The 26457-nt window shown below is 55.2% G+C and overlaps 1 protein-coding gene across 7 annotated transcripts; it reads left to right on the top strand.

Annotated features, from left to right (window-relative positions):
* The first annotated feature begins 105 nt into the window (after nucleotides 1-105).
* MOB3A (MOB kinase activator 3A) lies at nucleotides 106-25934 on the top strand. Of its 7 annotated transcripts, none has more exons than XM_054465460.2 (5): nucleotides 141-490; nucleotides 11447-11602; nucleotides 18248-18790; nucleotides 19914-20116; nucleotides 23544-25934. In XM_054465460.2, the coding sequence occupies exons 3-5, from the start codon at nucleotides 18370-18372 to the stop codon at nucleotides 23571-23573; spliced, it is 654 nt and encodes a 217-aa protein (XP_054321435.1). In that variant the 5' UTR covers nucleotides 141-490; nucleotides 11447-11602; nucleotides 18248-18369; the 3' UTR covers nucleotides 23574-25934. The 7 variants fall into 7 exon arrangements, with proteins under 7 accessions (XP_054321434.1, XP_054321435.1, XP_054321436.1 ...); XM_054465461.2 differs by having other exon boundaries at nucleotides 251-533; XM_063658300.1 differs by having other exon boundaries at nucleotides 489-577.
* The last annotated feature ends 523 nt before the right edge of the window (nucleotides 25935-26457 follow it).

Below are 26457 nucleotides of genomic sequence, written 5' to 3'. Positions count from 1 at the left end.
CCGTCCTCAGCCGACTACTGACGGCGCCGGCTCCGCCTCCAGGCCCCGCCCACGACCCGCCCATCAGAAGACTCCGCCACTGGGTGGGCCCCGCCCCAAGGCCGCGCCCTACGCATGCGCCAATGGCCGGTGCCCGCTCCTCGGCCGGCTCCCGCTGAGGCCCCGCCCCGTGTCGCAGCCACGGTGCAGGCTCCGCCCACAGGCCGCGGCCCCGGTTGCTAGGCAACGGAGACCTCCGCCCGGCCCGGCTCAGGGCATCCCAGGGCTGCTGCCTGGAACTTGGCTCCGTGCGCCTTCGCCTCCCGGGCCCCTTAATGCCCGCGGGACCGAGTCTGGGAGACCCCTGCACGCCGCTTCTGCGCGGAGCCCCGGGCCCTTTAAGGAAAGTAGGTCCGGTCCGCGGGTGCGGTCGGGCATGCGTGTGAGGCGTTCTCCGCGGCCGTGTCCCTCCGCGGCGGCTGCGAGGCGGGGCGGTGGCTGAGGCGGCCAGGTGGGTGCCGGGAGGGGCGAAAGCGGGCGGCAGAGGCGGTCAGGTGGGTGCCCGGGAGGGGCGAAGGCGGGCGGCAGAGGCGGCCAGGTGGGTGCCCGGGAGGGGTGAACTTAGGCGGCGAGGAGACCGAGTTGTCAGGAAGGACGAACCCTGGCGGCGGGGAAGCTGGATCGCTCAGAAGGGGCGAACTTAGGCGGCGGGGAGGCCGAGCCTTCAGGAAGGGCGAGGCCGGGCGCGGTGGCTCACGCCTGTAATCCCGGCACTTTGGGAGGCCGAGGCGGGTGGATCACCTGAGGTCGGGAGTTCGAGACCAGTCTGGCCAACATGGTGAAACCCCGTCTCTACCAAAAATACAAAATTAGCCGGACGAGGTGGCGCGCACCTGTAATCCCAGCTACTGAGGAGGCTGAGGCAGGAGAATCACTTGAACCCGGGAGGCAGAGGTTGCAGTGAGCCGAGATCACACCACTGCACTCCAGCCTGGGCAACCAGAGCGGGGGGGCGGGGGGGGAAAGGAAAGAAAGAAAAAGAAAAAAGAAAAAAGGAAGGGCGAACTCAGGCGGCAGGGAAGCCGGATCCTTCAGCGGGGGTGAACTTAGGTGGCCAGGAGGCCGAATCCCTCAGGAAGGGCGAACCCAGGCAGGGAGGCCGATCCCCCAGGAGGGGCGAACGCGGGCTGCAGGGAGACCGATTACCCCGGAGGGGGATACAGGGTGCGGGGTCGAGCTGCGGGGGTGAACTCCTGGCCCTGCCCTCTGCCCTCCCGCAGGACCCCGCACCTCCCGGTGTGGATTAAAATTCTGCAGGGCTTCAGGACCCCCAAGCCCACGCGGCGGTCGGGCCCTTTCGAATAGGCCCTTCTTGCTCGGGGTCCCCAAAGTCGTTGGCAGGGCCCCCCTACCCCCGAAGGAGGCGCCCGCCAAGGACAAGCTGCCCCTCCTCCCTACAGCGAAGAGGGGCTAGAAAGTGTAAGCGAGGGTGCATTTTATCAGGAATCACTGAGAGGGGAGGGGAGATTGGAAAACGCAGTCGCAGAGCAGAAAATCAGTGCTCCAAGCCGCAGCTCACCCTGGGGGTAAGATTTCCAGTCTTTGTACACACTGCTTTTTTGTTTGTTTGTTTTTGAGACGGAGTTTGGAGTCTCACTCTGTCGCCCAGGCTGGAGAGCAGTGGCGCCATCTCTGCTCACTGCAAACTCTGCCTCCCGGGTGCAAGTGATTCTCCTGCCTCAGCCTCCTGAGTAGCTGGGATTACAGGTGCCCACCACCACACCCAGTTAATTTTTGTATTTAGTAGAGACGGAGTTTCGCCATGTTGGCCAGGCTGGTCTCGAACTCCTGACCTCAGGTGATCCGCCCGCCTCGGCCTCCCAAAGTGCTGGGATTACAGGCGTGAGCCACCGCGCCCGGCCCACACTGCTTTTTTCGCACTTGCTTTTTTCTTCGTTTTCTCCTTAACAGTTTATACGGGTTTAATTGACATGCAATAAACTGCCCGTATTCAAAGCAGATGGTTGGAGAAATGTTGAGATGTGTGTTTTGCGTGTTTCACATCCCATCTGTGCTTTCTGCTTTGGGAGTTGCCTCCTGCACAGGCAGCAGGGAGTGCCCTGGCCGCCCTCTAGGCCGTGGTCCCAAGACCGCCTTCCTTCTTGTGCATCATGCAGTCACAGGGGCTTCCCTTTTACAGAAGAGGCGCTGGCACGCAGAGCTGAGGGGCTGCTGAAGGCTGGAGCCGTCAGAGCCCACGGTGATGCCTTGAGGAGCAAGTCATTCATTTCCCTGCGTGTGTGGGATGATCTAGGTTTTGACCTGTGAGACAAAACCCACCTTCCTTTTCTGTTCTCCTGGATTCACTTCCTTTCCAGGCCTGGTCTTGCTTTCGTGTAGGGGAAGCTGGATGTTTATTTGTTTGGTTGGTTGGTTTGCTGGTTGTTTCAGAAGTGCAAGAGGGTGGCCGGGGGCAGTGGTTCATGCCTGTGATCCGAATACTTTGGGAGGCTGAGGCGGGTGGATCACGAGGTCAGGAGATTGAGACCATCCTGGCTAACACATTGAAACCCCGTCTCTACTAAAAATATAAAAAAAATCAGCCAGGCGTGGCGGCAGGCGCCTGTATGTAGTCCCAGCTACTCGGGAGGCTGAGGCAAGAGAATGGCGTGAACCCGGGAGGCGAAGCCTGCAGTGAGCCAAGATCGTGCCACTGCACTCCAGCCTGGGCGACAGAGTGAGACTCTGTCTCAGAAAAAAAAAAAGAACTTACATAGGGAAGGAAGGAGGGCTGGATGAGCCCCCCAGGCTGTCAGAGTTGCAGAGTTGCAGCCCTGAGAACTTCCAGAAGCCAGGTTCTTAACTGCAGTTGTCAGGGACCTGTTTATTAGAACTCACCGAGATCTACCGATTACAGAGTGAGGACTAAGAAAGTGAAATCCCAGCATGCCACGTCCCTGTCCTCTGGACACCCCGGATGTGTTTCCCTTTCCCCAGGGACGACTCAGGCACCCACCTCAAGCAACACCCATTCCACTGCACCCTTCCCAGCTCCCTCTCTTTCCACAGGTTGACTTTTCTCTTTTAACTCTGGAGCTGAGCTGACCACCTGTGGCTGTGGAGGCCTTGCAATGTGGCTGGTCCGAATTGGGATGTGCTGGCCAGGTGCGGGTGGCTCATACCTGTAATCCCAGCACTTTGGGAGGCTGAGGAGAGCAGATCACCTGAGGTCAGGCATTCAAGACCAGCCTGGCCAACATGGCAAAACCCCATCTCTACTAAATACACAGTCAGGCACACGCTGGACCACAGCCACCCACTGTGTGTTCCAGAGACTTCTCTGGGATTCCGAAAGGCAGAAGTGAAGGCCTCCTCCCAGAATCCCGTTTCCGAAGTTGGATTTGCCTTTTCGGCTTAAGCCATTTGACCTTCTAAATGCCAGGAAAGCAGGAACAGAGCTCATCGGCTGGGGAATACAAAATTTACCCGGGCATGCTGGCGCGTGCCTGTAGTCCCAGCTACTCAGGAGGCTGAGGCAGGAGAATCACTTGAACCGGGGAGGCGGAGCTTGCGGTGAGCCAAGATCACGCCACTGCACTCCAGCCTGGGCGACAGAGTGAGACAACGTCTCGGGAAAAAAAAAAAAAAAAAAAATCCCTTCCAAGGAGGTATTCTCCCACCTTAGGGACCTACCTGCTGGTGGAGGTTTCGGAAAAACTCCCCGCGCAGCTGACTAAGAGCTTGGGGTTTTAAGGTGGGGAGTTTTAGACCTTCCTTAGCCGATGAGCTCTGTTCCTGTTTCCCTGGCATTTAGAAGGTCAAATGGCTTAAGCTGAGAAGGTAAATCCGACTTCAGAAACAGGATTCTGGGAGGAGGCCTTCACTTCTGCCTTTCGGAGTCCCAGAGAAGTCTCTGGAACACACAGTGGGTGGCTGTGGTCCAGCGTGTGCCTGGCTGCACACAAAAGAGGGAGGAACTTTTTTCTTTCAGACTTTGACACGATACCTTCTGGGGACCACACCTGGCCTCTTCCCTTTTCCTTTTTTTTTTTTTTTTTTTGAGATGGAGTCTCTGTTGCCCAGGCTGGAGTGCAGTGGCGCAGCCTTGGCTCACTGCATCCTCCGCCTCCCAAGCTCAAGAGATTCTCGTGCCTCAGCCTCCCAAGTAGCTGGGATTACAGGCATGCACTACCACGCCCGGCTAATTTTTCGATGTTTTAGTAGAGACTGGATTTCACCATGTTGCCCAGCTCAGGCAATCTGCCTGCCTCGGCCTCCCAAAGTGCTGGGATTACAGGCGTGAGCCCCGTTTTCCTTTTGAGTATATCAAAATGACTGTTTTTTTCCTTATATACCCAGACTGGGAAAAGTATGTCAGTTTACCACAAAGATTCACAGAGGGTCGGGCGCTATGGCTCATGCCTGTGATCCCAGCACTCTGGGAGGCCAAGGCAGAAGGATAGCTTGAACCCAGGAGTTTGAGACCAGCCTGGGCAACATAGTAAGACCCCATCTCTACCAAAAATACAAAAGTTAGTTGGGCATGGTGGTGTGCGCCTGTGGTCCCAGCTACTTGAGAGGCTGAGGTGGGAGGATTGTTTGAGCCCAGGAGGTTGAGGCTGCAGTGAGCCGTGATCGCACCACTGCACTCCAGCCTGGGTGATAGAGCAAAGCCTCGTCTCAAACAAACAGAAAGCTAAAAAAAAAAAAAAAAAAAAAATTTCCTTCCAGACACAATAATTCCTTATTTTTTTTCATGGTTGTACCAATTTATTATTCTTTCTTTTTTTTTTTCTTTTAAAGACAGAGTTTTGTTCGTTGCCCAGGCTGGAGTGCAGTGGCACAATCTCGGCTCACTGCAACCTCCGCCTCCCAGGTTCAAGCGATTCTCCTGCCTCAGCCTCCCGAATAGCTGGCATTACAGGCGCCCACCACCACGCCTGGCTAATTTTTGTATTTTTAGTAGAGACAGGGTTTCACCATCTTGGCCAGGCTAGTCTCAAACTCCTGACCTTGTGATCCACCTGCCTTGGCCTCCCAAAGTGCTGGGATTACAGGCGTGAGCCACTGCACCCCGGCTTTTATTCCTTCTTTAACAAAAAAGGTCTTAGAGGCTGGGCACAGTAGCTCACGCCTGTAATCCCAGCACTTTGGGAGGCCGAGGTGGGTGGATCACTTGAGGTCAGGACTTTGAGACCAGCCTGGCCAACGTGGTGAAACCCCATGTCTACCAAAAATACAAAAATTAGCTGGGAGTGGTGGCGGGCGCCTGTAATCTCAGCTACTTGGGAGGCTGAGGCAGGAGAATTGCTTGAGCCTGGGAGGCAGAGCTTGCAGTCAGCCGACATTGCGCCACTGCACTCCAGCCTGGGCAACAGAGCAAGACTCGGTCTCCAAAAAAAAAAAAAAAAAAAAAGTCTGGGTATCCATACTGTTTTGTGTTTTGCAACTTATTTTTTGCGCTTATTGGATATTGGGTGTCCTTCCGTGTCAGAGCCTGTGTCTCATTCTTCTTAAAACTGTGTGGCCAGGCTGTCCTGGGTTACGCAAGGATGAGAAGTCTCCTCTGGGTTGAGAGGTTTTGGCTCAAGTTTAAGGCTTTTCTTTCCAGCCAGATGGGCTTGGGAATGACTCTGCAGGAAGCGCGTGTTCCCCTGATGTGGCCTGCAGCCGGCACTGGAATCTTGGTTGTAGGGTTACTTAATACAGGGGTCAGTTTCACAGAGGTTTCTCTCCCTTTTCTTCCCCACAAGTTGTGGGTTTTTTCTCTTAGGTCTTCTGGTTTTAATGCAGAGCTTATATTTAACTTATTAGTTTTAAAAGTGTGTTAAAATAATGCACGTATTTTTGGCCGGGTGCAGTGGCTCACGCCTGTAATCCCAACACTTTGGGAGGCCGAGGTGGGTGGATCACGAGGTCAGGAGATCAAGACTGTCCTGGCTAACATGGTGAAACCCCATCTCTACTAAAAATACAAAAAATTAGCCAAGCATGGTTGCAGGTGGCTGTAATCCCAGCTACTGGGGAGGCCGAGGCAGGAGAATGGCATGAACCCAGGAGGCGGAGGTTGCAGTGAGCCAAGATCACGTCACTGCGCTCCAGCCTGGGCAACAGAGCGAGACTCCGTCTCAAAAAAAAAAAAATAACGTATTTGTATCATTGCTACGTTTAATGTCATATTTCATTGACCATAAGTCCCACAGGGAAGGAGGAAGTTGTTATTGACTTCCTGTGTGGGGCTGGGGCCAGGGTCTCCCCCTGGGTATTGAGTCATTCTCTGGGGTGGAGTGTCCTGGGCACTGCAGGGTGCTGAGCAGCGTCCCTGGCCTCCACCCACTCCATGCCAGGAGTTCCCCCAAAACCTGACAATCGCAGATGTCCCCAGACATCACCTGGTGTTGAGGGGCAGAATCATCACCGTGTTCACGCCTGTGGTGGCAGGGGGCAGGGTGGTCTGGCCCTGACTCAGCCCGCCAACACCCTCTGGGCCACGAGGCAATGGGGAAGAAAAAGCAAGTGGTCGGGGGTGTGAGCCACTCAAAGCACAGACAATTCCCGCTGGGGACAAAGGGATGGGCTGAGCTGGGACACCTGGGTGGGGAGTCGCACCCTATGTGCCCTGGAGAATCAAGACAGCCTGAGTCACCATGCCAGCTCTGCCAGGCTGCAGATGCTGGTTTCAGAAGTGCCCAGCAGCTGCGGAGCTCTGGGGATGTGGACTGGGCTGGGCTAAGATGGGTCGGGTGTCGGGGCCCCCACAATCCCTTCAGTGGAGTCCCTGGTAGATTAGATCAGAGGGGAAGCTGCCAATCTAGCTGAGTTCTTGCCCCAGGGCAGTTTTGCCCCCAGGGGTCTTGGAAATACGGGGCGGTGGGGGGTTGCATTTGTGTTTGTCACAACTAGAGGAGGGGCTGCCCCTGGCATGGAGTGGGTGGAGGCCAGGGACATTGCTCAGCACCTGCAGTGCCCAGGACAAACTCACCCCAGAGAAGGATCCAGCCCTGAATGCCAAGTGGGGGACTGCATTAGTTATTTGGGAAAAAAAAATCGAGTCTGCTCCCTCCTCACACCAGACACCAGAATAAACTCCCAATATGGCAGACAGTGTAAACCAGGGGACCCCAGCTCCTGGGATTCTCCTCCTCTCCCCCTCTGTGGATTCAATGTGTGTAGCCTCCTGGGACCTCAGCAGAGCAGAAGATCATGGGCCACAGAGTCTCTTGGGGGTCCGTGGAATCCCCTAACCCAAGGGGTGTCAATCAAGGGTAATTCTGCCCCCAGGGGACACTGGGCCAAGTCTGGGACATTTGTGTTTTTCTCATGACTGGGGGTGCTCCTAGCATGGAGTGGGTGGAGGCCAGGGACGCTGCTCAGCACCCTGCAGTGCCCAGGATGGCCCCTCCCCAGAGAGTGACCCACGCCGACGTCCACAGTGCAGAGAATGGAAACGCTGCCCTAGTGGCAGACGCAGCAGATTCAGAATTGAAGGATCTGAGTTCAAGCCCAGACTCGTACCTTTTATCTTGCACCCTCAGGCGAGGCAGCTGGCCTCAGCTTCTGGACGTGCAGCACGGATGAGCCCCTCCCGCCAGCCAGGAAATGATGAGTTTCACGAGAGCAGGTCCTCCAGGGCCCCAGCAAATGCCAGGCCTGTTTACTAATGACAGCAAAGGTCCACCATCACTCAGCAGGAATGAGAGCATTCGCTTTCAACCTGCCCTGCCAGCCTCACAGGGCTGCGGCATGAACCCCTGTAGAGTTAGTTTATGAGTGCATAGGGAAGTGCTCCCCAGAAAGCAGGAGAAACACGGATGTCCAGATACACGTTTGAGCCTCTGACAACCACAATCACTGTGTACTAACTAGTGGTGAGGTTGGCGATTTGTAAAAATTACTCATTAAAGAGGGAGACTGAGCCAGGCTTAGTGGCTCATGTCTATAATCCCAGCACTTTGGGAGGCCAAGGTGGGAGGACTGCTTGAGGTCAGGAGTTTAAGACCAGCCTGGACAACATAGCAAGACCCCCGTCTCTACAAAAAATCCAAAAATTGCCGGACGCGATGGCTTACACCTGTAATCCCAGCATTTTGGGAGGCCGAGGCGGGCAGATCACGAGGTCAGGAGTTGGAGACCAGCCTGGCCAATATGGTGAAACCCCGTCTCTACTAAAAATACAAAAAAAAAATTAGCTGGGTGTGGTGGTGCGTACCTGTGGTCCCAGCCACTCGGGAGGCTGAGGCAGAAGAATCCTTGACCCCGTGAGGCGGAGGTTGCAGTGAGCCAAGATCGCACCACTGCACTGCAACCTGGGCAACAGAGCGAGACTCCATCTCAAAAAAGAAAAAAGAAAAAAAATACAAAAATTATCTGGGCGCACGCCAGTAGTCCCAGCTACTCAGGAGGCTGAGGTGGGAGGATTGCTTGAGCCCCGGAGATTGAGGCTGGAGTGGGCTGTGATTGTGCCACTGCACTCCAGCCTGGATGACAGAGCAAGACTTTGTCTCAAAAAATAAAGCAAACAAGAACAGTTAGATCCCTGGCCTTGCTACTCACAGGACAAGCTTTTTCCCCCTTGGCACTGTGGACATTCAAGGCGGATTATTCCCTGGGGTGGGGTGTCCTGGGCACTGCAGGGCACTGGGCAGCATCCCTGGCCACCACCTACTCTGTGCCAGGAGCATCCTCCAGTTATGACAACCACAAATGCCCCCAGATATCACCCAGTATCCCCCGGGGTGCAGAATCGCCCCCCAGGTGAGACCCCCGCTGCAGCTGAGTGTGGCTGAGAGCTCTTCACGTGGCCACGAGGAGGCGAGACTGGGCTGGGCCCCCAGCTCCCACTGGGCGGGCTCAGAGCATGGTTCCTTCCCCCGTGTTCAGACTGAAGCTATCCAGGAGGTCAAGAAGGCAGTGCCAAGTCGGTGGTGCCCAGTCAAGCCCAGACCCTGTGGCCCTGGGCTGGGATGGGAGCTTGGGGTGTTCCTCCATGTGGCTTCCTCTTTCTGACACTTGGTCTCTTGTCTCTTGAAACTTTGGGCTGAGTCCTCTGAAGCAGGCACCACAGGTGTCCGTGACGTCTCATCACTGTAACTGTCCCCTAGGTGACACGATCTTAGCTTTGTTTTGAGACAGGGTCTTCCTTTGTCCCCCAGGCTGCAGTGCAGTGGCACAATCATAGCTCACTGCAGCCTCAACCTCCTGGGCTCAAGCAATCCTCCCACCTCAGCCTCCAAGTAGTTGGGACTATACAGGCACATCCACCATGCCTGGCTGATTTCTAAATATTTCGTGCAGAGACGGGTCTCACTATGTTGCCCAGGCTGGTCTTGAGCTCCTGGCCTCAAGCAGTCCTCCTGCCTTGGCCTCCCAAAGTGCTGGGATTACAGGCGTGAGCCACTGCAGCTGGCCGGGGTTTCTTTTAGGGGTGAGGAAAGTGTTCTGGAATTAGATAAAGGTGGTGTTTGCGCAACGCCAAACATGCCAGGAGTCACGTAATTGTACTCCTGAACTGTAACTGAAAAGGTTAAAACGTGTGGGATGTGAGTCGTATGTCAATCTAAAAACAGAAGAAAAGACTATCAGGAGAATTAGGACAGTATGCTAACCCCTCATAGCACCTGGCCTGGAGGGGCCTGGACAGGCCTTACTTCCTGCCTGTCTGCTTTCCCACAAGAGAAGTCGGAGACGCAGTAGGCACAGTGGCTCACACTTGTAATCCCTGCACTTTGGGAGGCTGAGGTGGGAAGATTGCTTGACTCCAGAAGCTCGAGACCAGCCTGGGCAACATAGCAAGACCCCATCTCTACAAAAATACAAAAATTATACAGGTGTGGTGTTGTGTGTCTGTAGTCCCAGCTACTCAAGAGGCTGAGGTGGGAGGATCACTTGAGCCCAGGAGGTCAAGGCTGCAGTGAGCTGTGATTGCACTACTGCACTCCAGCCTAGGCAACAGAGCAAGACCCTGTCTCTAAAAAAAAACAAAAATGTAAACCAGATAGAAGCACAAAACAGTGACAGGATGCACGCCTGGGTGATCAGGGAAGATGCAGCTATCTTCCAGCAGGAGTGAGGGTGGCCTTCCAGCACCAGGAGCAGTTGCAACATTTAAAAGTAAACCCTCAGGCCGGGCATGCTGGCTCACACCTGTAATCCCAGCACTTTGGGAGGCCAAGGTGGGTGGATCACCTGAGGTCAGAAGTTTGAGACCAGCCTGGCCAACATGGTGAAACATTTTCTACTAAAAATACAAAAATTAGGCAGGCATGGTGGCGTGTGTCTGTAATCCCAGCTATACAGGAGGCTGACCAGGAGAATCGCTTGAACCCAGGAGGCAGAGGTTGCAGTGAGCCGAGATCACGCCACTGTACTCCAGCCTGGCTGGGTGACAGAGCGACACTTCACCTCAAAAAAATAAAAATAAACACTCAGAGGCTGGGCGTTATGGCTCACGCCTGTAATCTCAGCACTTTGGGAGTCCAAGGCGAGTGGATCACTTGAGGTCAGGAGTTCGAGACCAGCCTGGCCAACATGGCGAAACCCCACCTCTACTAAAAATACAAAATTAGCCGGGCGTTGTGGCGGGCACCCGTAGTCCCTGCTACTTGGGAGGCTGAGGCAGAAGAATCGCTTGAACCTGGGAGACAGAGGTTGTAGTGAGCTGAGATTGTACCACTGCACTCCAGCCTGGGTGACAAGAGCAAAACTCCATCTCAAAAAAAAAAAATAAATGAAAGTAAAAATAAATAAATAAATACTCAGATTTTGAAAGGTGGCTCCGGGACGCTGCCTTTTTTTTTTTTTTTTTTTTTTTTTTTTTTGAGACAGAGTCTTGCTCTGTCGCCCAGGCTGGAGTGCAGTGGCACAATCTCGGCTCACCGCAAGCTCTGCCTCCCGGGTTCAAGCCATTCTCCTGCCTCAGCCTCCCAAGTAGCTGGGACTACAGGCGCCCGCCACTACGCCCGGCTAATTTTTTGTATTTTTAGTAGAGACGAGGTTTCACCGCGTTAGCCAGAATGGTCTCGATCTCCTGACCTTGTGATCCGCCCACCTCGGCCTCCCAGAGTGCTGGGATTACAGGCATGAGCCACCACGCCCAGCGCCTTTTTTAACAGGACAGATTCTGGGCTGGGAGCATCTTCCAGCCAAGTATCATCTTCCAGCCAAGTATCAGGGCTGGGCTGCCAGGCCGGGAGCCAGTGTTGTGCACTGACCTAGAACATACGGAACTGACTTCTCCACTCAGGGCTTGTCTCTCAGGCGCCTTCCGTGCTCTGGGGCAGCGGTCCCTGAGGCAGTGGCAGGATGTGGAAACCTCCGGAAGGAAGTGGGTGACTGTGGTCCGTGAGCTGCTGCACCTCGGTGGGGGAGGGGTCATACCAGTTGGTTGCTTAGAGAAACTGTGTTGTTCAAAAAAAAAAAAAAAAGTGTTGCAGCGGGGAATTTGTCATCTCACCTTTCATTTCTCTAGAAGTTTCCAAGGGTCACTTGTGTCTCGTCCGTGGGAAGACGGGGGGAGCCCAGAAGGCCTTGGTGTGGAATTCTGAGAGCTGATTCCTGCCTTGTCTTCCCCACACTGTCCCTGGAAGAATCTGAGAAGAGCAGAGCGGAGGGAGCCCCAGACACGGTAACCAGCCCCCGGCCTCAGGGGACAACGAGGGCGGGAGTCAGGGTCCCGAGGCCACCCCGGCCTTTCTTTGGAAAAGACCACTTTCTGTGGCCGATCACCCCTCCGCCAAGGAGCCTGTGTTTGTTCCTGATAGAAAACGGTTTGCTTGGGCCGGACATGGTGGCTCATGTCTGTAATCCCAGCACTTTGGGAGGCTGAGGTGGGAGGATTGCGTGAGGCCAGGAATTTGAGAGCAGCCTAGGCAACATGGTGAAACCCCTGTCTCTACGTAAAAAAAAAAAAAACTAGGCCGGGCGCGGTGGCTCACGCCTGTAATCCCAGCACTTTGGGAGGGTGAAGCGGGCGGATCATGAGGTAAAGAGTTTGAGACCAGCCTGGCCAGCAGGGTGAAACCCCGTCTCTACTAAAAGTACAAAAATTAGCTGGGCGTGGTGGCAGGCGCCTGTAGTCCCAGCTACTCGGGAGGCTGAGGCAGGAGAATCGCTTGAACCTGGGAGGCAGAGGTTGCAGTGAGCCAAGATCATGCCGCTGCACTCCAGCCTGGGCGACAGAGCAAGACCCTGTCTCAAAAAAAAATAAAAAGGAAAAAGAAAACTGTTTGCTGTGATGGGAACTCTGCCCGTCCACAAGGTTCTTCAGAAGATGTTAACTTCCACTTAAAATCCTGCAACTTTTTTTTTTTTCTTTTTTTTTTTTTGTGACGGAGTCTCACTCTGTCACCCGGGCTGGAGTGCAGTGGTATGATCTCGGCTCACTGTAGCCACTGCCTCCCTGGGTTCAAGTGATTCTTCTGCCTCAGCCTCCTGAGTAGCTGGGATTATAGGCACATGCCACCACACCCGGCTAGTTTTTTATATTTTTAGCGGAGATATGGTTTCACCATGTTGGCCAGGCTGGTCTCGAGCTCCTGACCTCAAGTGATCCACCCACCTCGGCCTCCCAAAGTGCAGGGATTACAGGCATGAGCCACCTCGCCTGGCATCCCTCACCTTCTGAAAGGAGACAGACATGCCAAGAGGAAGTTTACAAGCTCCTCGGGCTGCCCTGTCTTGTTTTCTGGAACTGTCTTGGCGTGAGTCTGGTAGACAAGTGTAAAAAATATAGAAAAAGATAAGCCTCGGCCAGGTATGGTGGCTCACACCTGTAATCCCAGCACTTTGGGAAGCTGAGGTAGGAGGATTACTTGAGACCAGGAGTTCGAGACCAGCCTGGGCAATGTAGTGAGAACCTATCTCTACAAAAAGTTTTAAAAAGACAAGCGGGGGCCTGTGGGAACAGCCGCTTTCTCCCTGAGGCTCAGCCCAGGTAGGGGGTCTCCTCCTGTGGCAGCAGTCAGCCCAGGGCTGCAGTACCACTACTGGAAGGCCCCACCTGCCCAACCAGGTGCCATGGTTGGAAGCTAAGCCCCCAAATTGGCATGGGAGGCCCTGAAATCAACAAACGGCAGCAGCAGGCTGTGGCGGGTTGGGTTTTGCTCTGTGCTGTGATTTCTGTTGGAGTTGGAAAGTCGGCTGCAAGTCGGCCCAGATGTGAAGCTGAAATGGGGAGGAGGGAGGTGAGTGGGCCTGCCTGGGTGGGTGGGGGTCCGCTCGCCTGCACGGTTTCCTCTTTGGTAAAGTGGGGCCTGCACTCGCCCCATCTAGACAGGCATGTGGGGACTGAGGTGATTGATTCCCAGTGTGGAGGAGCATCTCGCTTAGTGCCAGGCGGACCGTGGCCTGGAGGTGGCCGTCATTTTCCCTTCTCCCGAGGGGATTTATTGATCTTGTGCTGCAGGTGGTGTGGCCTGAGGGCAGGTGTGGCTTGCAGAGTTCATCACCGGGGCAGGTGCAGGGCTCTGGGGTGCTAAGCCGTCACTGGGGAAGGGCCTCAGGTCCCCCACAACGGCTCCCACCTGCTCAGCCGCAGCGTGGATGCGTCCTGGGCTCCCCAGCCCCAGGGGGATACCATAAGCACAGAGGTGCCCTCTTTGAATCAGGGGCTTTCTAGGGAGGGTCTGAGACTGGGCTGCGGGATCACTCCTTCCTTGGGAAGCGGGCAGGGGTGGCCAGGCACAGTGGCTCATGCCAGTGATCCCAGCACCTCGAGAGGCTAAGGCGGATGGATTGCTTGAGTCCAGGAGTTCAAAACCAGCCTAGGCAACATAGTGAGCTCCCGTCTCTACAAAAAAATACAAAAAAAAAAAAAATTAACTGGTGGTGAAAAAATTATAAAAAATTATGGCAGTGAGTGCCCATGGTCCCAGCTACTCAGGAGGCTGAGGCAGGAGGATCCCTTGAGCTAGGAGGTCGAGGCTGAAGTGTGAGCTGTGATCCTGCCACCGCACTCCAGCCTGAGCAGCAGAGCGAGAACCTGTCTCTAAAAATAGAAGAGAAGCAAGCAGGGGGGACCTGTGTGGTGACCCTGGGGTTGTGCCCCACCGAGCAAAACCAAGATGGGTCAGCAGCCCCTGGACTTGGAGCATCCACGTGGCTCTGCTGGGCAGTGGAGAGGCCCCGTGGTGGAGCAGCGCTGGCCCGGGAAGCGTGTCACTAGGCTTGTGATCAGACGGCTGCCCGCATCCCTGAGAGTTGCTGAATTTAGGGAGTTGTGGGGCAGAAAGAGCGGTGGCTTCACCCACAGAGTCCAGGGTTCGAGCCCCAGCTGATCCACCCACAGAGTCCAGGGTTCAAGCCCCAGCTGATCCACCCACAGAGTCCAGAGTTCGAGCCCTGTCCGATCCACCCAGAGTCCAGGGTTCAAGCCCCAGCCGATCTACCCACTAGCTGTGTGGTGTGAGACACTGCTGTAGAATCAGTCATAATCGTCTGAGCCACGATCTCACCCAGGGTGATCTAATCTTAACCCGAAGGGACACTGGGTGATGTCTGGGGACATCTGCGGTTGTCATAACTTGGGGGAGCTCCTGGCAGGGAGTGGGTGGCGGTCAGGGACGCCGCTCAGCACCCTGCAGTGCCCCTGACGGCCCCACCCCAGAGAACGATCCAACCCTGATGTCCACAGAGCCAGGGGGTAGAGGCCTGGTTTTCTGGGCCCTGGTTTTCTCATCTGTAAGGTGGAGATGGAGTTTTTGTCCCAGGAAAATGAAAAGTTCAAGTTCCTAGTTGGATGTTAACCCTGGTGGCAGGAAGTGATGATGGTGGCTAAGGGCCCCAGGATGGTGCCGGGGAAGTTCAGGCCTTTCTGGTCACTGCAGAGTGGGTGGGACTCGAGTCCTCCTGCCACCTGTGCCAAGGCTGCCCTGAGCAGTGTCCCCAGCCGGTCCTCACCAGGGGCTCCCTTGTGACAAACCATTGACCCTGTACCTTCTTATGGTGCAGACTCTGTCGTCACTGTGTTCACGGTGGACACCGTGTTTTTTGTTTTGTTTTGTTTTGTTTTTTTGAGACAGAGTCTTGCTCTCTCACCCAGGCTGGAGTGCAGAGGCCCGACCTGGGCTCACTGCAACCTCTGCCTCCCAGGTTCAAGCGATTCTCCTGCCTCAGCCTCCCAAGTAGCCGGGATTTCAGGCATGCACCACCACACCCGGCTAATTTTTGTACTTTCAGTAGAGACAGGATTTCATCATGTTGGTCAGGCTGGTCTTGAACTCCTGACCTCGTGATCCGCCCGCCTCAGCCTCCCAAAGTGCTGGGATTACAGGCGTGGGCCACCGCGCCTGGCCTGTTTTGTTTTGTTTGGAGGCAGAATCTCGCTCTGTCACCCAGGCTGGAGTGCAATGGTGTGATCTCGGCTCACTGCAACCTCTGCCTCCCGGGTTCAAGCGATTCTCCTGCCTCAGCCTCCCGAGTAGCTGGGATTACAGGCGCCCGCCACCATGCCTGGCTAATTTTTGTATTTTTAGTAGAGACAGGGTTTCACCATGTTGGCCAGGCTGATCTCAAATTCCCGACCTCAGGTGATCCGCCCGCTTCAGCCTCCCAAAGTGCTGGGATTACAGGCATGAGCTACCGCGCCCAGCCTCTAACCTGCTTTTCTTCCAAACAATGCAGCATCTTTTCCCCCGACCCCCAGGCCCTGTGAACATTTGGGTCCAGATCATTCTCTGGTGGGGGCCGTTCTGTGGACTGTTGGGGGTTACCCTAACCCTAAGCCCTGGGGCCTCCAGAAGGATCCAGCTCTGCTCACACCTTATTTTTATTTTTTATTTTTTGAGACAGGGTCTTACTCTGTTGCCCAGGCTGGAGTTCGAGGCTCACGGCAGCCTCGAACTCCCGGGCTCAGACGGTCCTCCCACCTCAGTTCTGGGATCACAGGCATGCGCCACTACACCTAGCTAATTTTTAAATTTTTTTGTAGAGACGAGGTCTCACCATGTTGCTCAGGCTGACCTCAAACTCCTGGACGCAAGCCATCTACCTACCTCACCCTCTCAAAGTACTTACAGGTGTGAACCACTGCGCCCGGCCTGTCCACACCTTAAATTTAGCCCTACAGGATCCATTCCCAACAGCTGAGAGCTTCCCCATGCTAGACTGGTGTTGTTTTCAGCCCGAAATTTGTGGTGATTTGTGATGGCAGCCCCAAACACTCGTCCAGTCGTGTATCGTGAGGGATAAGACACAAGACAGGACTTAGTCACCAGCAACAGCAACACAGCCGGGCGCGGTGGCGCACGCCTGCAATCCCAGCACTTTGGAGGCCAAGGTGGGCGGATCAGATGAGGTCAGGAATTGGAGACCAGCCTGGCCAGCATGGTGAAACCCGTCTCTACTAAAAGTACAAAAATTAGCTGCGTGTGGTGGCAAATGCCTGTAGTCCCAGCTACTCGGGAGGCTGAGGCAGGAGAATTGCTTGAACCCGGGAGGTGGAGGCTGCAGTGAGCTGAGATCGTGCCACTGCACTCCAGCCTGGGTGACAGAGCGAGACTCTGCCTCAAAAAAAAAAGAGGTGGGGGTTGGAATGTACTAGAACGTGACGAATGTGTGTTTATTACTTGTGAGTGTTGCATGGAGCCTAGGAGGCCTGGGCATGTGTGGGCCTCACTCCCTCTCCCCTCTCTGACTTCCCCTTATGCTGGGTCCTCTTTGTGCTGTGGTGAGGACGAGGACCCCCGCCCTGCCCAGTGCCCTGCGTGGGCCTTCCCCAAGTGTCACAGTCAAGTCTCTGCCCGTCCAGGAGGTGCACCCAGCAGAGCAGGGTGGGGTCTGCATCCACTCTGGGCCTGCCACGGTGCCGGCGTCCTGGCAGTGACAATAACGGTGTTGGCGGTGACAGGCCCTGTGTGGTAAGTGTGAGCCCGGCACACGCGCGGTGTGTGATCCAGGTCGTCCCTCCACCCTGTGCGGCATGGACTCTGTCTCTGTCAGGGGAGTAGGCGGACGCCGGGTCCCCACCCCAGAGCAACCCGAGGGTGTCTCACAAGTCACCGCTCAGGCGTGCATGAGACTTGGGCCAGCTCCTGGAGGCTTCCTCATTTATACGGTGCCTTGGGGTGGACAGCTGCCCCTGGAATCACCCGGCACCTCACCATGTGACCCAACCTGGAAGGGGGTCTTTTCGGATGAAATCAAGGGAAGAGGGGTCACACCGATCGCGGGGTCCCTGACCCAGTGACCAGTGACTTGGGCACAGCAACATGGGGAGAACGCTGACACGACAGGGACTCATTCTCAGTTCTGGGGCCGCAGTCCGAGACGAAGGTGTGGGCGGGGCTGGGTTCATTCTCAGTTCTGGGGCCGCAGTCCGAGACAAAGGTGTGGGTGGGGCTGGGTCCCTCTGAGGCCGAGGGGCATCTGCCAGGCTTCTCTCTGCTCCTGGCAGTGGCCAGCATCCTGGGCGACCCTTCGCTTGTGGAAGCATCACCCCCATCTCTGCCTCCATCCTCACACAGCCGTCTCCCCCGTATCTGCCTCACTCATGAGGATGTTTGTCACTGACTGTGGGGCCACCCAAGTAATCCAAGATGACGTCCCTTGAGACCTTCTTCCACCTAGGCTGCCATGCACAGGCTGCAGGCATTGCGGCGTGGCTGCCTTTGTGGAGGCCACAGTCCGGCCATGCAGTCCCCTGTGACCGGCGTCTCAGCCTGCCCCACACTCAAGCCCCAGACTGCCAGGTAGCAGCAAGTCTAGGTCCGGGCCAGGCATCGGCACTGGGGAAGATGCGGCCCCTGCGGGCTCTTGGGGCCCGGCTCTTCGCACCTTCTGCTATGAACCAGTCAGGCCTTGCCACCTGCAGTTCTCTTCTGTCCACTGAGGAGGTGGCCCCCTTTGGGTGAAACTCCTTACAGTCAAAAGTCCAGGGAATGTTTTGAACCCTGCCACTAGTGGCTCACGCCTGTAAGCGCAGCACTTTGGGAGGCAGAGGTGGGAGGATCATGTGAGCCCAGGAGTTGGAGACCATCCTGGGCAACATAGTGAGACCTCGTTTCTACTAAAAATAAAGAAACTTACCCAGGTGTGGTGGTGTGTGCCTGTAGTCCCAGCTACTCAGGAGGCTAAGTTGGGAGGATCCCTTGGGCCTGGGAGGCAGAGATTGCAGTGAGCCATGATGGCACCACTGTACTCCAGCTGGGGCAACACAGCAAGACCCTGTCTCAAAAAACAAAACAAAAACAAATCCTGCCGCTTGTGCCCTCAGCACGAGTTTCCGGGAAACTCTGTGGCCTCCGGCGGGTCATGATTCCCCTGTGTATTTCAGGTCCGCGGGAGAGCTGTGGGGCTTGGTGAGTGTTTCGTGGCCTCTCGGGTTGGTCAGCACCCCCAGCCAGCTGGCCCAGGACCCCTCTACAGAAGCGTTCCAGGAGACCAGGTGTCACCAAGATGTCCAACCCCTTCCTGAAGCAAGTCTTCAACAAGGACAAGACATTCCGCCCCAAGCGCAAGTTCGAGCCAGGCACCCAGCGCTTTGAGCTGCACAAGAAGGCGCAGGCATCGCTGAACGCCGGGCTGGACCTGCGGCTGGCGGTGCAGCTGCCCCCAGGCGAGGACCTGAACGACTGGGTGGCTGTTCACGTGGTAGACTTCTTTAACCGCGTCAACCTCATCTACGGCACCATCAGTGACGGCTGCACGGAGCAGTCCTGCCCCGTCATGTCGGGGGGCCCCAAGTACGAGTACCGCTGGCAGGACGAGCATAAGTTCCGGAAGCCCACGGCACTCTCCGCGCCCAGGTACATGGACCTGCTGATGGACTGGATCGAGGCGCAGATCAACAACGAGGACCTCTTCCCCACCAACGTTGGTAAGTCAGAGCTGGCAGGGGCTCGGGGATACAGAACCTTCCAGAAAAGTCAGGGAGGCCGAGCACAGTGGCTCACACCCATAATGCCAGCTCTTTGGGAGGCCGAGCCCAGGGATCGCTTGAGCCCAGGAGTTTGAGCTCAGCCTGGGCAACACAGCAAGATCCCATCTCTACAAAAAATTTTAAAAATTAGCCAGGCATGGTGGCGCACGCCTGTGGTCGCAGCTACTCGGGAGGCTAAGGTGGGAGGATTGCTTGAGGCTAGGAGGTTGAGGCTGCAGTAAACTATGATCGCGCCACTGTACTCCAGCCTGGGCGACAGAGCAAGACTCTGTCTCAAAAAAAAAAAAAAAGATTCCATTTCTGAGTCTTCTCCTAAGGTGGGCTGCTCTTAGTAGCCCCCCTTCATCCTGAATCGCTCCTGGTGACTCCTGTCTCCCTCACTCCAAAGCAGAGAAGGGCAGGATCAGCAGCAGGCCTGGAGTCCTTCGCAGAGGAGGCAAGCACCCCTGCCAGCGCTGGACCTAGTGTTCTCAGCGGTTTCAGAATCACTGCCATGGAGCCCCTGGGCCCACCAGGATCATCACCCCGTTGGTGGGACCTCCTGACCAGCTCGATGTGTAATGCACTGCATGGCTGTCAGGGACACCCCATAAACGTGGGTTTGAGGATGATCGTTAGGGCATGTCCCTCCAGAGTACAGCGTACCTTTCTTTTCTTTTTCTTTTTTTTTTTGAGACAGTATCTCACTCTGTCACCCAGGCTGGAGTGCAGTGGCACGATCTCGGCTCACTTCAACCTCTACCTCCCAGGTTCAAGCGATTATCCTGCCTCAGCCTCCTGAGTAGCTGGGATTACAGGCGTGAGCCACCACACCCGGCTAATATTTGTATTTTTTAGTAAAGATGGGGCTTCTCCATGTTGGCCAGGCTGCTCTCGAACTCCTGACCTCAAGTGATCTGCCTGCCTCGGCCTCCGAAAGTGTTGGGATTACAGGCGTCAGCCACCGCGCCCGGTCTGCCAGCAATTTCTGTCTGGAAGCCCCTTGTCACATCCAGGAGCAAAGGGTTCTGGACATGGACTTGGCTGAGTCCGTGGACCCGTCCCACCCCTTTCCCTGTAGGCACTCCATTCCCCAAGAACTTCCTGCAGACGGTGCGGAAGATCCTGTCGCGGCTGTTCCGCGTGTTCGTGCACGTCTACATCCACCACTTTGACCGCATCGCGCAGATGGGCTCCGAGGCCCATGTGAACACCTGCTACAAGCACTTCTACTACTTCGTCAAGGAGTTCGGCCTCATCGACACCAAGGAGCTGGAGCCACTGGTGCGCAGGCTTGGGGCTGAGGGCGCGGGGTTACGGTGGGGCTGGCCGCCCGTGGCAGAGGGAACCCTTCCGGGGCCAGGACCCTGACTGCTCGCGGTCGGCCCAGCAGCTGGCGGCCCCGGCTGGAGTTGGGCCCTGGGGACCCTGCTGATGGGAAAAGTGGTGAGGTAGCTGGGAGGGATCCTGCGTTCTCCCACGGAAGAAATGCCGGCGACAGGTGCAGTTTCCTCCGCGCCGGCCCCGCGTCCAGCTCACTCCGCCTTCACCTTCCTGAGCTCAGGTGTCCCAGAGCGCCGCTCAGTGCCCCTTATGAAAGGGATGCCAGCCGGCACAAGCGGACTCCACCCCGACTTTTTTTGTTTGTTTGTTTGTTTTTGTTTGTTTTTGTTTGTTTTGAGAGGGAGTCTCCCTCTGTCGCCCAGGCTGGAGTGCAGTGGTGCGATCTCGGCTCACTGCAACCTCCGCCTCCCGAGTTCAAGTGATTCTCCTGCCTCAGCCTCCCAAGTAGCTGAGATTACAGGCACGCATCACCATGTCCAGCTAATTTTTTGTGTTTTTAGGAGAGATGGGATTTCACCGTGTTAGCCGGGATTGTCTCAATGGATCTCCTGACCTTGTGATCTGCCCGCCTCGGCCTCTCAAAGTGCTGGGATTACAGGCGGGAGCCACTCTGCCTGGCCTTTTTTTTTTTTTTTTTTTTTTGGAGATGGAGTCTCCCTCTATCACCCAGGCTGGAGTGCAGTGGCGCGATCTTGGCTCACTGCAACCCCCACCTTCCGGGTTCAAGCAATTGTCCTGCCTCAGCCTCCTGAGTAGCTGGGATTACAGGCATGCGCCACCATGCCCCGCTAATTTTTGTATTTTTAGTAGAGACCGGGTTTTGCCATGTTGGCCAGGCTGGTCTAGAACTCCTGAACTCAGGTGATCTCCCTGTCTCAGCCTCCCAAAGTGTTGGAATGATAGACGGGAGCCACCGCACCCGGCCTAGGTTCCACCTGACTTCTACAGCCAGCCAGGTACCTCTGCGTCCGCCCTAGCCTGTCTGCTTTCCACGTTACCAGGTTTTATCCAGAGACGAACCCAGGGACCAGATTCCTCAGTGTGGGGTCCACATCCCTGAAGCCAATGATGCTTCTTGAAATTGGGGCCCACAATTGTGACTCGGTGATGGGGACCAGCAGTGCAGTGGGTGCCCGTGATTCAGGGCCTGGCACTGGAACCTGCCCAGGGGCTGTACTGTTCCCCAGGCTGCCGGGCGCTGTGTGGATGTGGGGATCCTGATGTGAGAGCAGGACCCCACCAGCCTCCCAAGTAGCTGGGACCACAGCCAGCACGCCCGACTGATTTTTTATTGTGTGTAGAGATGGGGTCTCACTATGATGCCCAGGCTGGTCTCAAACTCATGGATGCAAGCAATCCTCCCGCCTTGGCCTCCCAAAGTATTCAGATGACAGGTGGGAGCCACCACTCTCTTACAACTTTAAAAAATGGTTAAAAATGGACGGACAAGGTGGCTCCCACCAGCAATCCCAGCCCTTTGGGAGGCCAAAGAGGGAGGAACACTTGAGCTCAGAAGTTTGAGAACAGCCTGGACAACATAGTGAGACCTCATCTCTACAAAAAATGAAAAAAATTAGCCAGGCACAGTGGTGCGTGCCTGTGGTCCCAGCTACTCAGGGGGCTGAGACAGGAGAATCGCTTGCGCCTGGGAGGTTGAGGCTGCAGTAAGCCGAGATCACGCCACTGTACTCCAGCCTGGGTGACAGCCAGTAACCTGTCTCAAAAAAAAAAAAAAAAAAAAAAGAAAAGATTAAGGCCCGGCGTGGTGGCTCACGCCTGTAATCCCAGCACTTTGGAATGTCATGGCGGGCAGCTCACGAGGTCAGGAGTTCAAGACCAGCCTGGCCAGCATGGTGAAACCCCATCTCTACCAAAAATACAAAAAATTAGCTGGGCATGGTGGCACGCGCCTGTAATTCCAGCTACTCGGGAGGCTGAGGCAGAAGAATGGCTTGAACCCAGGAGGCAGAGGTTGCAGTGAGCCGAGATCGCGCCATTGCACTCCAGCCTGGGCGACAGAGCAAGACTCTGTCTAAGGGGGAAAAAAAAAATTAGCCAGGCATGGTGGTGGGCACTTGTGATCCCAGCTACTCAGGAGGCTGAGGCAGGAGAATCGTTTGAACCCAGGAGGTGGAGGTTGCAGTGAGCCAAGATTGCGCCACAGCACTCCAGCCTGAATGACGGAGTGAAACTCTGTCTCAAAAAATAAAAATAAAAAAAAATAAAAACATCTTCACGTAACTTCCTCATTTTTGTGCATCTCCTTTCAGGCTTTGCTACTGGTAAACATTTTGCTAAATTTAAAATTAATAGTTGCATACTCAATGGGTCTAAAGATGGTAGTGGGGTCTTACTCTTTTTTCTTTTTCTTTTTTTCTGTATTCCAGAACTTTCCTTCTAGTGTCCCAGTCTGTATAAGACAGGGATCAGCAAACTGCAGCCCTCTGGCCTGGCTTCCTGTTTTTGTAAATAAAGTTTGTGGGGTTTTTTGTTTGTTTTGAGACAGGGTCTCGCTCTGTCACCTAGGCTGGAGTGCAGTGACATGATCTCAGCCACTGCAACCTCCACCTCACAGGTTCAAGTGATTCCCCTCCCTCAGCCACCTGAGTAGCTGGGACTACAGGCACATGCCACCACACCTGGCTAATTTTTTTGTATTTTTAGTAGAGACAGTGTTTCACCATGTTAGCCAGGATGGTCTCGATCTCCTGACCTCGTGATCCGCCCACCTCAGCCTCCCAAAGTTGTTTTTTTCTTTTTGGGGACAGAGTCTCGCTCTGTCACCCAGGCTGGAGTGCAGTGGCGTGATCTTGGCTCATGGTAACCTCCGCCTCTCAGGTTCAAGCGATTCTCTTCCCTCAGCCTCCTGAGTAGCTGGGATTACAGGTGCCCACCACCATGCCAGGCTAATTTCTATATTTTTAGTAGAGACAGGGTTTCACCGTGTTATCCAGGCTGGTCTCGAACTCCTGACCTCAGGTGATCTGCCTGCCTCTGCTTCCCAAAGTGCTGGGATTACAGGCGTGAGCCACCAAGCCTGGCTGTAAATAAAGTTTTATTGGCAGCGAGGTATACTCATGAGGTTACCATCATCTGAGGTGGCTTTAGAGGTACAAGACAGAGTTGAGCCGTCATGACAGGGACCGTCTGGCCCACAGATCTGAAAATGCTGACTCTCTGGCCTCATGGGGTAGCCTGCTGCCCCTGCTCTCAGGTGTGCCATTGCCTGTGTGGTTTTTGTTGTTTGGGTGTTCAGGGAAGCCCCCAGCTGCGGTTTCTCTGCCTGTGTGTCTCCGTGTGTCTGCTGTTTGCATCACCCCTTTTGGGAGTGGCTGGTGGGAGCTGATGTCTTGCTTGCTCTTTACAGAAAGAAATGACGGCCCGGATGTGCCACTGAGAGCCCCGTGGGTCCTCCGGTGCCCAAACCGCCGCAGGGGCCTCGGAGACTTGGAGGAGGACGCTCTGGAACCATCATCCCGCTTCTCTCCGGCCTGAGCATCTCAGGGAGACCAGGGGCCAGGCCACTGAGCAGGTGTTGGTCCTCAGGAGCTCCAGCCCTGGACGGCAGATGCCTTCCTCACCGTCTCGAGCCTCAGTCTCCCGTCTGGGACTAAACGTGAACTCTGTAATTCTGTGTGTTACTAGCAACCGGAAATGCCCACTGTGTTTTTAAACGACTTCCACTTTCCAGGAGGCTGGATGGCTTCCAGGGTCACTCCTCGCCCTGGGTGGCTCCCAGGCTCCTGGAACTTCTGCCTCCACCTCGCTGGGGAGCCCCCAGGGCTGCTGTGGCCACAACCCTGCCTGGGCCTGTCTCTCAAGGGCGCCCAGCTTGCTCAGCCTCCTGCATGTCTTCTGTTGGGGAGGCAAGAGGCTGAGGGGCTCCCGAGCCCCTGAGAGCAGACATCTCCTCCCGCAGGCCTTTACTCCCCACTCCCTACTGGCAGCCGCTGCTGTCTCTTCACACAGAGGCACAACCTGGACCCAGGCAGCCTCTTTCCTCCCTCCCCAATCTCTTTCATTTTTCTACAGATTTTTTTTTTTTTTTGCATACTAGAGACAGGGGTCTCGCTGAACTTCTGGCCTCAAGTGATCCTCCATCCTCGGCCTCCCAAAGTACTGGGATCACAGGCGTGAGCCACCGCGCCCAGCCCTCTCTCTTCCTCAATGCACTCTGCTTCCTCCGTTCTTCCGAAACATTCAGCTGACTGTATCCAGGGCTTCCTGGACTCCTGGGACCCCACGTCCTGCACCCCGGCTGCTGACTCATTTCCTAAGGGCCCCTTTGTGTATCATAAAGGGTTTGATTTTTATAGTCACATTTGCAACCATCTTGAGATTTTTATTTTTTTTGAACGGAGTCTCCCTCTGTCGCCCAGACTGGAGTCCAGTGGCAAGATCTCGGCTGACTGCATCCTCCACCTCCTGGGTTCAAGTGATTCTCCTGCTTCAGCCTCCCAAGTAGCTGGGATTACAGGTGTGTGCCACCACGCCCAGGAAATTATTGTAGTTTTAGTAGAGATGAGATTTCACCATGTTGGCCAGGCTGGTCTCAAACTCCTGACTTCAGGTGATCCACCCACCTTGGCCTCCAAAAGTGCTGGGATTACAGGCATGAGCCACTGCACCTGGCCTAACCAGGCTGGAGTGCACTGGTGGGATCTCGGCTCACTGCAAGCTCCGCCTCCCAGATTCACGCCATTCTCCTGCCTCAGCCTCCCCAGCAGCTGGGACTACAGGCACCCACCATCACGCCCAGCTAATTTTTTTGTATTTTAGTAGAGACAGGGTTTCACTGTGTTAGCCAGGATGGTCTCGATCTCCTGACCTTGTGATCCGCCCACCTCAGCCTCCCAAAGTGCCGGGATTACAGGTGTGAGCCACTGTGCCCGGCCAAGAATTTTTTTATCAATAACAGCGAGCTCTCTGCCTCTTCGGAATGATGCCCACTTTGCTTATGATCAACCCAAGCAGGACTCTTCTCTCCCTGGACGCCTCTCCCCTGGTCTGGAATCTTCCAGTTCTGCCAGAATTGGCCTTTCCCAGATGCCGCAAACTTCCAGTTGAACCCCTTTTTCTGTGTGGCCCCTGGGGCTGCAAGACCAAAATCCATGAGTTCTGTGTCCCCTAGACCTTTGGAAGGTGAGAGCAGGGCCCTGAGCAAAGGCAGCCACCTCCTCTCCCTGGCTGAACCCCTGCCACCTTACTCCTCACCAGAATTGTCAGTGGCCTTTCACCACGGTGGCCCTTCCTGCCTGAGCCCTGCACTGTCCCAGACCACACAGAAGTCTGGTCACCTCTGGGTGCCTGGGATGGTCACCAAAGAGAAGCATGCTGTCCCCGTCTCTCCTGGCTTCTGCCAGAAAATCGAACAAGTGCAATTAACACACTGTCACTGCCGAAGCCTGAAACTCCCAGAACTTGTCCTTGATCCTTCCAGAAACCACCAGGTCCGGCTCTTGGAGCCCCCAGGAGAGGGACCTCCCAGCCGAGCCCTCAAAGAACTCCATAAAATCAGGAACTGCTTGATGGAATGTATCTCCTCGTACCTGCAAGATGAAGCCCAAACACCCACACCTCTGTCTCCCCAGGGCTCGGGATGTCCTCAGCAGCCCCGCCACGCAGCTTCCCAGGTGGGCTCGGGGAGGTGGGAGCAGGGACCATCTCTGTCCCCTGCACCCTCACTCCATCCACCCCAGAGCCCAACCTCCCCCAGCCAGATACGGAATAAAACTACAGACGCAGACGTCGGAATAAATGGTGTCATTTTCCTGCCAGTGTTAACAGGGTGCCCTGTCCTCCCGGGGTGAGCCTCAGGCCTTGGGGCTGAGAAAATCTTTTTTATTTTTCTTTCTTTCTTTTTTTTTTTTTTTTTTTTTTGAGACAGCTACTCAGCTTTTCTTTCTTCTTTTTTTTAATCCCAACTACTTGGGAGGCTGAGGCAGGAGAATTGCTTGAACCCAGGCAGCAGAGGTTGCAGTGAGCCGAGATCGCACCACTGCACTCCAGCCTGCGTGACAGAGCAAGACGCTGTCTCAAAAAAAAAAAAAAAAGAAAAAGAAAAGAAAATGGAGCACAGAAGTTTTTACCCTGTGCCAAGGAACAGATTCAGAGGGAAAAGACCGAAGGGGTGGACTCCAGGCCAGCCCATCACTACCTAGCCCGCTGTGGCCTTGGACAAATTAACGTACACTGAAACTTTTTATTTACTTGTTTATTTCATTTTCTTTCTTTCTTTTTTTTTTGAGACAGTCTCGCTGTCACCCAGGCTGTAGTGCAGT

The sequence above is a fragment of the Pongo pygmaeus genome, chromosome 20 (assembly GCF_028885625.2).
Source record: "Pongo pygmaeus isolate AG05252 chromosome 20, NHGRI_mPonPyg2-v2.0_pri, whole genome shotgun sequence".
NCBI lineage: Eukaryota > Metazoa > Chordata > Mammalia > Primates > Hominidae > Pongo > Pongo pygmaeus.
The sequence above is the reverse complement of the archived record's forward strand: the minus strand, read 5'-3'. Positions and strand labels throughout refer to the sequence as shown.

What these genes read in the sequence shown, in the direction of transcription:
- MOB3A (XM_054465459.2), top strand. Translation starts at nt 18,370, where the DNA reads ATGTCCAACCCCTTCCTGAAGCAAGTCTTCAACAAGGACAAGACATTC. An exon ending in CCTCTTCCCCACCAACGTTG is followed by an intron (nt 18,791 to 19,913) that starts GTAAGTCAGAGC and finishes CTTTCCCTGTAG; the next exon opens with GCACTCCATTCCCCAAGAAC. An exon ending in CCAAGGAGCTGGAGCCACTG is followed by an intron (nt 20,117 to 23,543) that starts GTGCGCAGGCTT and finishes TGCTCTTTACAG; the next exon opens with AAAGAAATGACGGCCCGGAT.